Source organism: Pristiophorus japonicus, chromosome 1 (genome assembly GCF_044704955.1).
Source record: "Pristiophorus japonicus isolate sPriJap1 chromosome 1, sPriJap1.hap1, whole genome shotgun sequence".
Classification (NCBI taxonomy): Eukaryota; Metazoa; Chordata; class Chondrichthyes; family Pristiophoridae; genus Pristiophorus; species Pristiophorus japonicus.
This window is the reverse complement of record NC_091977.1, coordinates 397,376,841-397,391,225: the sequence shown is the minus strand read 5'-3', so window position 1 is coordinate 397,391,225 and position 14,385 is coordinate 397,376,841. Positions and strand designations below refer to the sequence as shown.

At 47.1% G+C, this 14,385-nt stretch overlaps 1 protein-coding gene across 4 annotated transcripts in view; it reads left to right on the top strand.

The window, feature by feature from the left end:
* Positions 1 to 14,385, top strand: part of LOC139274688 (centrosome and spindle pole-associated protein 1) — a 355,670-nt gene that overhangs the window by 281,025 nt on the left and 60,260 nt on the right. For all 4 annotated transcript variants that reach the window (XM_070891381.1, XM_070891368.1, XM_070891373.1 and 1 more), the window contains one exon: positions 5,036 to 5,131. In XM_070891381.1, coding sequence (XP_070747482.1) covers positions 5,036 to 5,131 — 96 coding nt within the window. The remainder of the gene's footprint in view (positions 1 to 5,035; positions 5,132 to 14,385) is intronic.

The following is a 14,385-nucleotide window of genomic DNA, read 5'->3' as shown; positions in this document are numbered from 1 at the left end:
TTTAGGTACTCCTGGTGTTGCTCCTGGCATTCTCTTCTGCACACTTCATTGAACCTGGCTTGATGGTAATGGTAGAGTGAGGGATGTGCCGGGCCATGAGGTTACAGATTGTGGTGGTATCCAATTCTGCTGCTGCTGATTGCTCACAGCCCCTCATGGATGCCCAGTTTTGAGCTGCTAGATCTGTTTTGTATCTATCCTATTTAGCACGGTGGTAGTGCCACACAGCACAATGGAGGGTGCCTTCAGTGTGAAGGCAGGACTTCGTCTCCACAAGGACTGTGGGGTGGTCACTCCAACCAATACAGGTTGAGCGTCCGAAATCCGGAGTTCCAAAATTATGAATGTTCCGGATTTCCGGACAGTGGGCCGATCAGTGGTGGGATCGTCTGGAATCTGGAAAATGTTCCGAAGTCCGGATTCACCCTCCCTTCCCCCCCCCCCCCCCCCCGCGCTGGGCCGCCGGACTCGCACCTCCCCCCCCCCCCCCTGCTTGGCCGCTGGTCTCGCCCTCCCGCTTGGCCGGCGGACCCCTCCGTCGCCGCCCCCCCCTTACCTTGGCCCAGGCGTTTCCGGATTCGGGATGTCGGAAAGATATTGCGAAATCCAAAAATACCTGAACCTCAGCCCGGAATTTTCCGGATTCGGGATGTCGGATAGACGTTCAGAAATACGGAAATATCTGTAATGCGGAACGGAATCGGTCCCGAGATTTCCGGATTTCGGACGCTCTACCTGTACTGTGATGGACAGATGCATCAGCGACAAGTAGATTGGTGAGGACGAGGTCAAGTATGTTTTTACCTCGTGTTGGTTCTCTCAATACCTGCTGCAGGTCCAGTCTGACAGCTATGTCCTTAAGGACTCAGTCAGTAGTGATGCTACCGAGCCACTCTTGATGATGGACATTGAAGTTCCCCACCCAGAGTACATTCTGTTCAACATGGAGGAGCACTGATTCACCAGCTGAGGGAGGGTGGTAGGTGGTAATCAGCAGGAGGTTTCCTTGCCCACGTTTGACTTGATGCCATGAGATTTCATGGGGTTCTGGAGTCAACATTGAGGACTCCCAGCACCACCCCCTCTCGACTGTATAGCACTGTACCGCCACCTCTGGTGGGTCTGTCCTGAATAGAACATACCCTGGGATGGTGATGTTCCTAGTGTTTATGTCCTCTTACCAATGCACACTGGAGTTTGTACCTAGTCTATTATGCACATTGTCCGGATGCCAGACACGAGATTCCCAAAGCAAGTGCTCTACTCGAGCTCCTTCATGGCAAACGAGCCAAAGGTGGGCAGTGGAAACGTTACAAGGACACCCTCAAAGCCTCCCTGATAAAGTGCGACATCCCCGCTGACACCTGGGAGACCCTGGCCCAAGACCGCCCTAAGTGGAGGAAGTGCATCCGAGAGGGCGCTGAGCACCTCGAGTCTCATCGCCGAGAGCGGGCAGAAATCAAGCGCAGGCAGTGGAAGGAGCGTGCAGCAAACCAGTTCCAAACATCCCTTCCCTCAACAACTATCTGTCCCACCTGTGACAGAGTCTGTGCTCTCATATGAGACTGTTCAGCCACCAAAGAACTCACTTCAGGAGTGGAAGCAAGTCTTCCTTGATTCCGAGGGACTGCCTATGATGATGATTATGATTGGGTTGGTTAGCACTCAAATTCCTGCCATAGCTAGCTGTCAAGAGCATAGGTGAGCACATTATCCAACGGACTAATCTCCACCACTGTTTCATCTCCACTGTGGTGGTTTGTAATAGACACCAAGCATTGTACCATTTCCCCTCCTATTTCTAAATTCTAACCATCTGGTTTCACTGCCATTTATGTTCCCCGAGTGTTAGTGCTGCTTCCTCCTGGCAAACAATTAAGGATGAGGCCCAGCATGAGCACTTTTATATAACAGAGTAAGAAGATCATCTTACTGCCCAGTATGATATTCTTGGTTAAATTGGGCCATGTAGAACCTGTATGTCAGGCGCTATGTGGACTCCTGAGGCTGAAAAATGGCAGGCAAGAAATACACCGTCCACCATGTTGGGTAAGGACAAAACAGAGCTGTTCTTTACCCATGTCTGAAGCAAATGTTAGGCTGTTTGCATATGCTTCAGGTCCTCCCGCTGGCGCTGGCTGCACACGGGGAAACCAACCCTAAAGATCATCTACATTTTTTTTTTAAAGTGTAACTTATCCCAATCACCATCCCGAATGCTGCTGCTGTCTGGTTCCTTGATCCCCGATCTACCTCGCTAACGATTGCGCTTTCCCACCCCTCTCTCCCCAATCTCCCTCCCTTTGACCACCGATCGCGATCTCTGCCAGACCCGCGATCTCCGCCAGACCCCCAATCTCCGCCTCCCTTGGCCACTCTCGTTTTGAGGTCTCCCCTCCCTGAGACTCTGATGTCTTCCCTCCTCGAGGCTCCAAAAATGGGCGCTCCCGAATTTCGACCACATTTTACAAAGTGATGATTTCCCACTCCAATCCTCTTCTGGCAATTTATTATTTTGATGTGGAGATTAAGGGGATTATTTTGGCTAAAGGGTGAAAATGTGTGCTGTGCTTATAAGAAACTCCTGTTTGAAAGTCTGGATTTAGCATGCAATTTTCAGACTAATTGATGAATATCATGATTTAAACATTGCTGCAGGCGTTGAAACCGACAACTACAGATTTAGCACACAAGCATTGTTTAGGCGCAATTTTCCTGGAGTTGTATCTGTAGCCTGCTGTCAGCCACTTCCATCAAAGATGTGGAGAGAGGTGGCTGGGAGAGAAGCCAATGTGGAAGGATGACTCAAGGACCTTAAGACGGGGCGCTCAGGTTTTCCGACGTAGCACTGGAGGTCCTGGTGGAGGAGGTCCAGAGAGCAGGGATGTCCCATTACCTGCAGGGGGGGGTAGGACGCCACCTCGCCCTCCTGCCCCTCTCTCCTGCAGCAGCTGGTGCCCCTCTGCCTGGCCTCAAGTCATCGTCCCATTCCTCATCCAGACCAAGGGAGATCCTTAGCAAGATGCCCATGTCCAAGCATTCCCTTTCTCATGGTGACTCGTATAAGGTAGAGAAGCAAAGCACTTACTCTTTTTAGGTGAAGTCCTGAGAGAATTTGCAGAATAAATGTTGCGAGAGTGTTGGTGAAGTCTTGAGAAAGTGTCCCAGAAAGTACTCCGATATGTTTAGGATCCTCGTCAAAGCTCCTGCAACAAGTGAACATGCAATGGTGAGTATCCCTTTAAGTAGCACTTTAAATACACACCAACAACCTGTTTACTCCCAAAATGCTGGTCGCTTTTAGGAAAGACGTTAAATGCCATGAAGCCTCTTTAATGAGCGCGAGTAGTCATTTTAAGTGGCAATCAGCCCCTCAACGAGCTTCCGGGCGACTGTTCCTAGCAGGCGCTTCAACTCCTTTACCAAGATGACATCTTGCGCTAAATGTGGGTTAAACCAGCGGTTCAGCTTCAGACACCATCTTGGCTATATCGGAGATTCTTTAGCGCCTAAAGTATCTGGGGAAATTCACCCCTGATGTCCACCACCGTGGCAAAACAGTCGGGGCCCAAAATTCATTAACACTACCGTCCACTTACCGCCGAAAAATACAAGTTTCGTAAAAAAACAGGTACGTACTGCTTGGCGAAAGATTCGTGAGTGACATAACGCCAAGCGGTATGCACATCGTCCACCCATAATAAAAATGGATTAGTCTCGCTCACCCCCCAGTCTCTCTCTTCCCACCTTCTCTCTTTCACCCCGCCCCAGTCGCTTCCCCACCGGCCCGTCTCGCTTCCCCCGCACCCCGTCTCACTTCCCCCGCGCCCCGTCTCGCTTCCCCTCCGCCCCGTCTCGCTTCCCCCCCGCCCCGTCTCGCTTCCCCCCCCGCCCCGTCTCGCTTCCCCCCCGCCCCCCCCCAGTCAGTCGCTTCCCCCCCGCCCCCCCCCAGTCAGTCACTCTTCCCCGCGCCCCCCCCCCGTCAGTCGCTCTTCCCCGCCCCCCCCCCAGTCAGTCGCTCTTCCCCGCCCCCCCCCAAGTCAGTCGCTCTTCCCCGCCCCCTCCCCAAGTCAGTCGCTCTTCCCCGCCCCCCCCAGTCAGTCGCTCTTCCCCGCCCCCCCCCAGTCAGTCGCTCTTCCCCGCCCCCCCCCCCAGTCAGTCGCTCTTCCCTGCCCCCCCCCCCCCAGTCAGTCGCTCTTCCCCGCCCCCCCCCAGTCAGTCGCTCTTCCCCCGCCCAGTCTTCTCTTTCCATCCCCCCCCTCCCAGTGTCCCCCACTGTCTCTCTCTTCCCCAGTCCCTCTCTCTCTTTCCACCCCTCCCAGTCTCTCTTTCCACCTCTCCCAGTCTCTCTTTCCTTCACCCCCCGCCCAGTCTCTATTTCCCCTCCCCCCCGTCCAGTCCTTTCCACCCCTCAGAGTCTCGTGCCGAACCCCCCCTGCCGGTCGATCTTTCTCCCCCTCCCCCCCCCCCCCCCCCCCCCCCCCCCCTAACAACGATCTCAGGTCGGCAGTCTCTGGCCTCTTGTCAGTGCTTCTCGGGGGGCAAAGCTTGATAGCCACGCGCGCACATGCATAAATCGAGAGCCGATGATTCCCGAGTCGGAAGGCCTCCTCCACCTGCCGCTGTACTCAGCTACTGTTACGGCCGAGAAAAGCGGGATGATTCTCTCGGCCCCAGCGGTACCGGGCGGTAAAAAACAAAATCATACAACGCCTGGGGACCGCGGAAAAACGGGCGGAGCTTGGCTTTGACCAAATTCGGGCCCTAGGGTTGCAGAGTGGGATGTTCAATGCTGTTTCCTGATTGATAAACGTATGTGGCTAAGCTTTTGCTTTCTGTTCCCTCTTCCCACCACTTCTTATGATTTGATTATTTGAATGGCGGAACATGCTTGTGAGGCTGAATGGCCTACTCCTGTTCCTATGTAAGAGTTCTGTTTTCCAGCAGTCACATCATTCAGCATGATGAACATAAAGTTCACAAAAAGTATTAATAGATTCAAATGAAAAGTTGAAAATAAATTTGTATATTTCAGAGACCGCCTTCTCCACCTATTCCAACTGTGAAGAGGAAACAGGTCGCTATTCAGAGAGCTGATTTGTCTCCTGTAGATGGCTCTATACATGAATTGGTGAGTTCTTTCAGTTTCTCTGACTCTATAAAGTGAACAATTCAATAATAGTTAATATTGTGCTTTGCATATTGACCTAAGTCAAATATGACATTTTCTTGTATAACTTTAATGGTAGTCAAGTGCACTTTGGCCTCCTCAGATAGGGTTCAAGAATTTTGGAAGAACTGTTGGAAACTTCAACTTGTAGAGCAGAGAGGAAAAAGATTAGATTGAAATTCTTTCAGCTCTGAACTTCAGTTTGGTATCCAGCTCATGGTGTTGGAATGAAAGTCTTCCCTCAGTGATGGTCTCAATCTAACCTTGTAAGTGGGAATCATTAGCATAAAGTTAGTTAAAATTATCACCAACTGGCACTAAATTTTACTTTGACAAGAATTGCTCGGGTGATGGAACAAAATTGAAATATCTAATCTTTGACTTGGATGAAGGGACCAAGTGTAATGTAGCCAAGTTTGCTGATACAAAGATGGGTGGGAAAGCAAATTGTGAGGACAGAAAAAACCTGCAAAGGGATATAGACAGGCTAAGTGAGTAGGCAAAAATTTGGCAGATGGAGTATAATGTAGGATAATGTGAGGTTATCCACTTTGGCAAAAAAAATAGAAAAGCAAATTATTATTTAAATGGAGAAAAATTGCAAAGTGCTTCAGTACAGAGGGGCCAGGGGGCCCTTGTGCGTGAAACACAAAAAGTTAGTTTACAGGTACAGCAAGTAATCAGGAAGGCAAATGGAATGTTGGCCTTTATTGCAAGGGGGATAGAGTATAAAAGCAAAGAAATCTTGCAACAGTACAGGGTTATTGGTGAGGCCACACCTGGAGTACTCCGTGCAGTTTTGGTCTCCGTATTTAAGGAGGGATATACTTCCATTGGAGGCTGTACAGAGAATGTTCACTAGGTTGACTCTGGAGATGAGGGGGTTGACTTATGAAGATAGGTTAAGTAGGTTGGGACTTTACTCATTGGAGTTCCGAAGAGTGAGAGGTGATCTTATTGAAACATATAAGATAATGAGGGGGCTCAACAAGTTGGATGTAGGGAGGATATTTCCACTCATAGGGGAAACTAAAACTAGGGGGCATAGTCTCAGCATAAGGGGCTGCCCATGTAAAACTGAGATGAGGAGGAATTTCTTCTCTCCAGAGGGTTGTAAATCTGTGGAATTCTCTGCCCTAGAGAACTGGGTTATTGAATATATTTAAGGCGGAGATAGACAGATTTTTGAGTGATAAGGGAATAAAAGGTTATGGGGAGCGGGCAGGGAAGTGGAACTGGGTCCATGGTCAGATCAGCCATGATCTTATTAAATGGCGGAGCAGGAGGGGTTAAGTGGCCTACTCCTGCTCCTATTTCTTATGTTCTTATGGTAGCTGGTTACAAAGGCAGCGTGGCGCCCCGACCTGCGAGAGACTATCAGCGGCAGGTCAGGCCATAAAAGGATCGGCGAGCGGCGGCCATGCCACTGCAAGGTACAGCGCAAGCTGGTGCAGGAGAGCGACGGCAGCGAAAAGGGACATCATCAAGGACCAGATTACTGATAGGAGCGTGAGCAGATACAGCAGGAGCGGCGAGGTCGGGGCAAAGGAGCGGCGAGAGAATGTAGAGGGATGTGATCGGGGGCCAGAAGAGGCAAAGGCCCAGGGGCAGCATGGACCAGCCCACATTGCGATATGTGTGCGCACTAGGCCCGTGCAGCAGAGCTGGTCTCCAGTCGTCTTGGGTAATCCTTGCCACTAGACTAAGACCTAGCTCTGTCAAGCCCGTGTGGTGGCTGGTGTGCAACGGCCACCACACATTTTTTTTAAATCCACGCACAGGCATCTTCCACCCTTCAAGATGTAGTTTGGGACCTGGAATATTAGGCCCTTCATTGAAACACCTGTGAAATCATCCCTTTTTGGCGTGGAAGCAAGTCATCCTCGTTTCGAGGGACTGCCTATGATGATGACAAAGATAGGGAGGGGGAGCTCATGAAAGGATTTAAACAAGATGAAAATTTTAAATTTGAGGCTTTGGGGGAATCGTGAGCCGATTTAGGTCAGCAAGTACAGGAACAATGGGTGAGCGGGAATTGGTGCAGAATAGGATTCAGGCAGCAAAGATTTGGTTTATGGTGGCTAGAGGATGGTAGGCAAGCCAGGAAAGCATTGGAATAGTGGAGTCTGGAGGTGACAAAGGAATGGATGAAAGTTTCAGTAGTAGACGGGCTGAAATGGGCAATGTTATGGAGTGGAAATGTGATTGGAAGCTCACCTCCATCTCAAATCGGACCCTGAAGTTGTAAACAGTGTTATAGTGTCTTGGGGCGGGGGACGGGGGGGATGAAATCAATGACAAGAGTATAGAGTTTGTGGCGGGGGTCGAAGTCAATGTCTTCTTTCTTTCCAATGTTTAACCGAAGCAAATTGCAGCTCATCCAGGACAGAATGTTGAACAAGCAGTCAGACAACACAGGCAGTGGAAGAGTTGAAAGAGGTGGTGGGAGAGGTGGAGCTGGGTTCCATCAGCATCGATGTGGAAGCTAACTTCATATCTTTGGATGATGTGATGGGGTGTTGGATCAATCCTTTACCCTTTAAACAGGTTCATAAAGCTAGAAACAGTGTTATTCACTTTATTTATTATTTGACAAAACATTAATCTTAAACACCCATACAGAGTAACGCACATTTCCCTCATGGCAAAAACTTAAGAGCATGGATATTAATGATGGCTTCTCCAAGCCTGTTCACGCCACCAGGTCTCGAAGGTAACAAGCAGTCTCTAGCTTTCTAAGTAAGAATGCTGTGCCGCTTCTTTATACCATTTTCTTTATGTTCTGTTTCCTGCTGGATGCACCACCATCTGATGCTTTATGACCACCCAGTTCTTTGTACCGATTGCCAAACAGAGATGAAAGACCCCATTTCTTTTCACACTATACCATTACTTCCTATCAATACTTTCCCAAACCAAATCTTTGTTGTAAACAACCTTTGATGCATGCTCTTATAGCAAAATATTGCCTTTTACATTACAGCAATCTACTGCTCTCACACTATCCCTCCTGTGATTAAAAAGCTTGTTTTAAAAACTTGCGTTTCAATCTTAATAATTAAATAAGCTCAATATTTCTTCACTAAACTTATTTATTTATATGTGCCTATCTTTACAGTACAATGCCTTAGGTCCTGGAATTGATCCTTCTCTAATGTTATCGGCATCATTGAAGGGAAAAGTGAGGCTTTTTGAGAACAAGATTTAAGCCAATTCTAGCTACAATACTGTTCTCTACTTTTATTTTTAACAATGAATGTAAAAACATATTGGTATTCTTACATGGGAAGCATGTATAAGAGGAGGAGGTGGGGAAGAGCAACCAGTGCTGGGGATGATCTGCCTATGATTGGTTAGATGAGTTTAACCAAGCAAAGACAATCCCACTGAGCTGGACAATGCAGCAGATTCATTGGAGGAGGATGTTGTGATCAACCATGTCAAAGGCGTCAGAGGTAGATTAAGATGAGGAGGCACAGTGTGTCAGTCACAGTTGCAGAAGATGTCATTTGTGACTGATTTCAGAGCTGTGGCAGGGGTGGAAACCTGATTTGGAGAGCTTCAAATATAAGATGCAGGATTAATAAGCACAGATGTAACAACACATTTGAGGAGTTAGGAAAGGAAAGAGAGTTTGGAATTGGGTTAGTAGTTTACAAGGACACAAGTTGTTTTTTTTGATGAGGGCGATAATGGAAGTTTTGAAAGGGAGGGGCAGTACCTGAGGAGGAGAAGAAAGAAAGTTCTCTTTGGAATGATCTTGGAGTAGGGAACAGCCCAGCCAGATCTGCTGAATACACTCAAGTCTGCCCTTCTTAGACTTGAGTGAAGATAGAGACATTAACAATGAGTATGAATGGGGAGGCAGCGTAAGGGTTTTACTCGGGACAAGACTAGAAGCTAGAAGTTTGGAAGTGCAGTCATAAGTGACTTGGGGAGAGTTTATTCCAGGGGTAGATGGAAGCAAATGAGGTTGGAAGGAGATAGCGGGTGTGTGAGTGGCGAGGGATACAAGGAAATGGTTGGAGATGGATATGTCTGTGATTGAGACCATGGGTGTAAAGATCCCTTGGTTCTGGATGGAAAATGAGAGATGAAAAAGTAAATTGGGTGGTTGTGAATATGGATAGGAGTGTTTATATGGAGGAGGACAGAAGAGCAGTGGATTCAAAGGAGAAAGGGCAAGATGAGGAGCTAATCATTCAAAATGGCTAATAATGCAACAGAATATCAAGCTGTAAATATTGAAGGGAATCAGAAATGATCAGAATGGCTAAGAGGATGTTTGACAAAAGATTGGCTACTAACAAAGGGAAATTATAAAAGATTTTATAAACACAAAACAGTTGTTCTTAAAAAAAAAGAAAGATCTGATTAGGTCTGAAAAAATAAATCTTATGGAGGTTGAAGGAATGACGAAGGTACCAAATGAGTGGTTTGTCTTAATTTTCACAGAAGAATGTGGTATGTGGTCAGGGAGGTGGGGGTGGATGATTTATTTTGTAGATGTAATCCACAGTCTCGAATGGTATTTTGTTTCCCAGGTGTCAGGTTTGGGGCCATCATGGAGCAAATGCTAAAGGTTCTGGAATGGGAAGGCAAGTAGCCAGAGGTCATGAATTCATGTGGGAACCAATCACATAGATAGGAATAGGACTGAGGTTCTGAAAAGGTTATTGAAGGAGCTAAATTCTAGATTAAGGAGCATAATCTTCAGGGTATTGATTTCTGCGGAGGGTATCTATTTTCTCTGGTGGGGGAGTTCAGAACAAGGAGGCATAACCTTAAAATTAGAGGTAGGCCATTCAGGGCAGGGGTGATAGCAGAAAAAACTTTTTTTACACGCAGGGTAGTGGAAATATGGAACTCTCTCCCCAAAAAAGCTGTTGAGGCTAGGTCAATTGAAAATTTCAAAACACTTCCTGCATCCCCCAACCAATGATCCCTTTAACATACATGGCTGTGCAGTGCCCTGCAGCTCCTGCGCAGCTGGCTCGCCAGCTTTTAAATAGGAATTTTGAATGAGCCACGTACCCAGAAAAAAAATAGAGAACATTTCCCCCAACCCGGGGATCTCCCCCGTATATCTCTCTTTCTCTGACCCATCAGTCTGAATACCCAGTCTGTATCCAAAGGGAACTGAAAAATGATTCAACGTAAGGAAGTTAGTGGATTTAAGATTTAAGATTAAGTGTAATGGAGATAATAATGGAACTGAAGATATACAAATTTCTAGGACCTGATGGCTTCCATCTCAGGGTATTAAAAGAAATAGGTGCGGAAATTGTAGATGCATTAAGTCATAATTTTGCAAAGTTCATTAGATTCAGGAATTGTGCCTTTGGATTGGAAAATTACAAATGTCGCTCAATTAATTAAAAAGGGAGGGAGGAACAAACCAGGTAACTATAGACCTGTCAATTTAACATCAATTATGGTGAAGGGACTGGAATTTATTATCAGTGACAGAGTTACTGAATACTTACACAAGCATCAGCTGATCAGAGAGTCAGCAGGGATTTGTGATAGGTAGGTCCTGTCTAACTTAATCTAGCTGAATTTTTGATGAGGTCACTAGCATGGTGGATAGGGGAATGCCTATGGATGTCTATATATACTTCCAGAAGGCATTTGATGAGGTCCCTCCCAAGAGATTATTAACAAAAATATAAGCACGCAGAATTGGAGACAACCTTGTGACGTGGGTCAGTAATTGATTGGGAGGTAGGAGACAGTAGGCATCGAGGGAATTTACTCCAGTTCATAGTATGCAACAAGTGCCGTATCCCAGGAATCTACTGGGGCATCGGCTTTTCATTAATATATATTAATGACTTGGATAAAGATGTAGAGAGTTGTGTATCCAGGTTTGGAGATTACACTGAGTTAGGAGGCACAATAAGTTGTGTGGATGGGAGCAGCCAGATACAAAGGAACAAAGACATATTAAATGAGTGGGAAACACTGTAGCAGATGAAGTTCATCTACTTTGGATCTGACAAAGACAAATCATCATTTTTTCTTAATGGAAAGAGACTTGGGGCTGGATTTTAGACTTTTCTGTTTTCGGGGCGATAATGGCGGCGGGAAAGTTAGCGGCCGGGAATAGTTTCTGCATTAGTATTTAAGTTTGGGCATCTGGGCCTTCATTAGGGGATGCAGCGCTAAGGGAGGCGTTGTACACCTCTCTGGGCACAAGGAAGGGAAACTCCCAAGCTACACAGCCAGCCAGGGAGTGCTCCAAAAGGGGCGGGGGGAGTGGGGTGGTGTGCAGGGGAACCTAAAAAAAAAACCCCGCAAAAACATTGTCCAAGCCACCGCAACACACATTGCACAAAAAATTAAAACAAAAAACACTCGCACTTACTTTTGGAGTCCATTACCTTCCTCTCCGCCGACAGGATCGCTGGACTGCTCTGATTTCCAAGGTGGTCATTGTGGACAAACTTCTGGGCGAATTGGTCGGCCAAGATTCAAAATTCGCGCCAGTGTCGCAAACAGACGTTGCACACCCGGTGCAGCTCTTCCGGGCGGTTCTGCTAAGCGCCGCTGGAAAACCCGACTGGAGGATTGCGGCGGGGCACTTGAGACCTCACCGTCGCCTTTCACGCCACTCCGGGACGAACCCGGATGCAAAGCACCTGAAAATCCAGCCCTTGGAGTTGTGGAGCAATGGAATTTAGGTGTCCATGTACATAGACTGGAATGTACATCAACTGGAGGACTATAAATAGTGCTGTTCCCCAGGGGTCAGTGTTGGGACTATTGCGCTTCTCAATATATATATAAATAATCGAGACTTGAGCATGGGACATAATAGGAACAGTTACAGACAACACAAAAATAAGCTCGACTTTCCACTTCACATCGCCCATCTAAGGCCCATCTGTCGCCCAAAATGAACCTCTATTGCCCATTTTGAGCAAAAAGTCGAAACTAGGCACAAGACATCGCCGGAAAAATAGGCCCCCAAGTTTCCACTTTGATCGTCGAGATGATCGCCCAAATGATCGCCCACAGAAGGCCGATCCCAAGTTTCTGCACCTAGCATGCACTTCGCTGGGCCGATGCAAGGCCCAAAAGAGTGCTCAAAAATAGTTGCTTTTTCAGGGTCTTAGAGAGGGAAATGGGCACTACGGACGCCATTTTTGGCTTCTGAGGAAGGGTGGAGAATTAATTCTGAGTTATTTAGAGAGTAAAATTGAAGCAAATTGTACTCAGAAATTTGGGACAGGGAATATAAATAGGTATTATCAACTTATTTATGCTAAATAGATCTCATATATTGGAATTATTTAGTAAATAGCTTTTACGTAGTGAAGTTATTTAATGATATTGTCTAAGCCTATCAAACTGACTGGTGTACAGCTTAGAGACTACAGAAAGGGCACTTTTACAATGATTAGAGAGTATAGAGTGCAGAGATTATTAAAATCAGTGAAAGTAATTATTGATATTGATAGTGATTATGGTGCCTATGCTTTCCCTGCCTTTAATTGCAACTGCTCACACACTGGTTACTGAAAGGATCAATCGAAGAGGTGGCACAGTAATGCATAGACGGAGACGAAGACAGAGGAGAGACCGTACAGCCAACGAAGGTACTTGGCGAAGCAATCCTACCTGAACTTGTCTGAAAATGCTTGTCTTAGGAGGCTGCGATTCCGGAAGAAGGTCATGGATGAGATATGTCAACTCGTCAAGGGTGATCTGCAGCCTTCCAGCACCATCAGAACCGCACTGTCCGTTGAGGTGAAGGTTACTGCTGCCCTAGCCTTTTACGCATCGGGATCTTTTCAGGCTTCAGCTGGCAACATCTGCCATAACTCTCAGCATGCTACACACTGCTGTATTCAACAGGTGATTGAAGCCCTTTACGCTCGCAGGATGAAAAGCTTCCCAGGGAGGCACAGACCGAGAGTTTATTGAGGACATAGGGGAGCTTAATCAGCATGGTGATCTAGCACCGGTACCACTACAGCCTTCCCGAAGACCAGTAGCCAGTGGCAGTTACACGGCCGTTAAGCTTTTGCGTCAGCAGCTCATTAATGTTAGCTTCGCATGAACTATTATTGTTGATATTCAAACGTTCAATTACAGTTACGTTTAAACAAAAGTTTCATTTCCGTGGGGAAACAGAATAAACAAATAAGTATGCATGAAAAACTGTACGTTGTAAAACTTATGTAAGTAAGAGAGAAGGTACAAAAGTTGTAGAAAAACATTTTTTTTAAATTAAGAAACATGAATTTTTTTTAAAGAACTAAAGAACAACACCCTCCCTCCAACCCCCCACCCCCCGCACCAACCCACCCTTCCCTCAAAATCCCCAAAACGTTAGAAGAAGAAGAAATTGAACATTTTAAAGAACAAGTGGCCATTTAAGTAATAATAACAAGTGACCATTTTAGTCAGGATAACAAGTGACCATTTTAGTCAGGATAACAAGTGACCATTTCAGTAATGATAACGTGACCATTTCAGAAAGAATGGAAAGTGAATAGTTAAGTAATGATAACAAGTGAACATTTAACTATTGAATACAAGTGGCCAATTTAGTAACAATAACAATAACAAGAGAGTGATAATAACAAGTGAATATTTTAAAACAAGTGAACTATTGAGAAGCACTCCCCCCTTCCTACCTGCGGCCACGTTTCTCTCCAGATCCTGTCCCACCCCTTGTTTGCACCCCACCCGCCTGTTTTGGTCTCCGCAGACCGACACCAAGACGTCGTGCAGAGTGGGACGGCAAGACTTCCTGCCGTGGTGGAGGTGACGGAGCGGAAGCAGAAGCCTCAGGCTCTACTTCCAAGTCAAGAGGAACTGTGTCCTCCGTACTCGCTTGTGTGCTTGGGGTCTCGCTGCGAGCGGACACGACACCTTGGGGTGCCATAGGGCATTTGTTGCCCTATGACTGCTCAGAAGACCAGCTGGAGAAGCACGAGCAGAACTCGCTCCAGGATGTGGAGAACTGGCTCCAATTGTTTGAGAAACCCGCGAACCCCTGGATAAGATCGCGACCGTCTCCCTTGCACAGGGAAAGTAAGCTCTCCGTCTGGTCCTCCGTAGCAGGCGAGTGCATATCACGCTGACCGTGGGGTCGGCGTGTGCAATGTCACGCGCCTTGGCGTCACCACCTGCACACCACTTGGTCCCGGTGCCTCATCTGTCTCAAAAGAGATGGCCGCAGGTTGTTCCCCCACCCCCCCCAA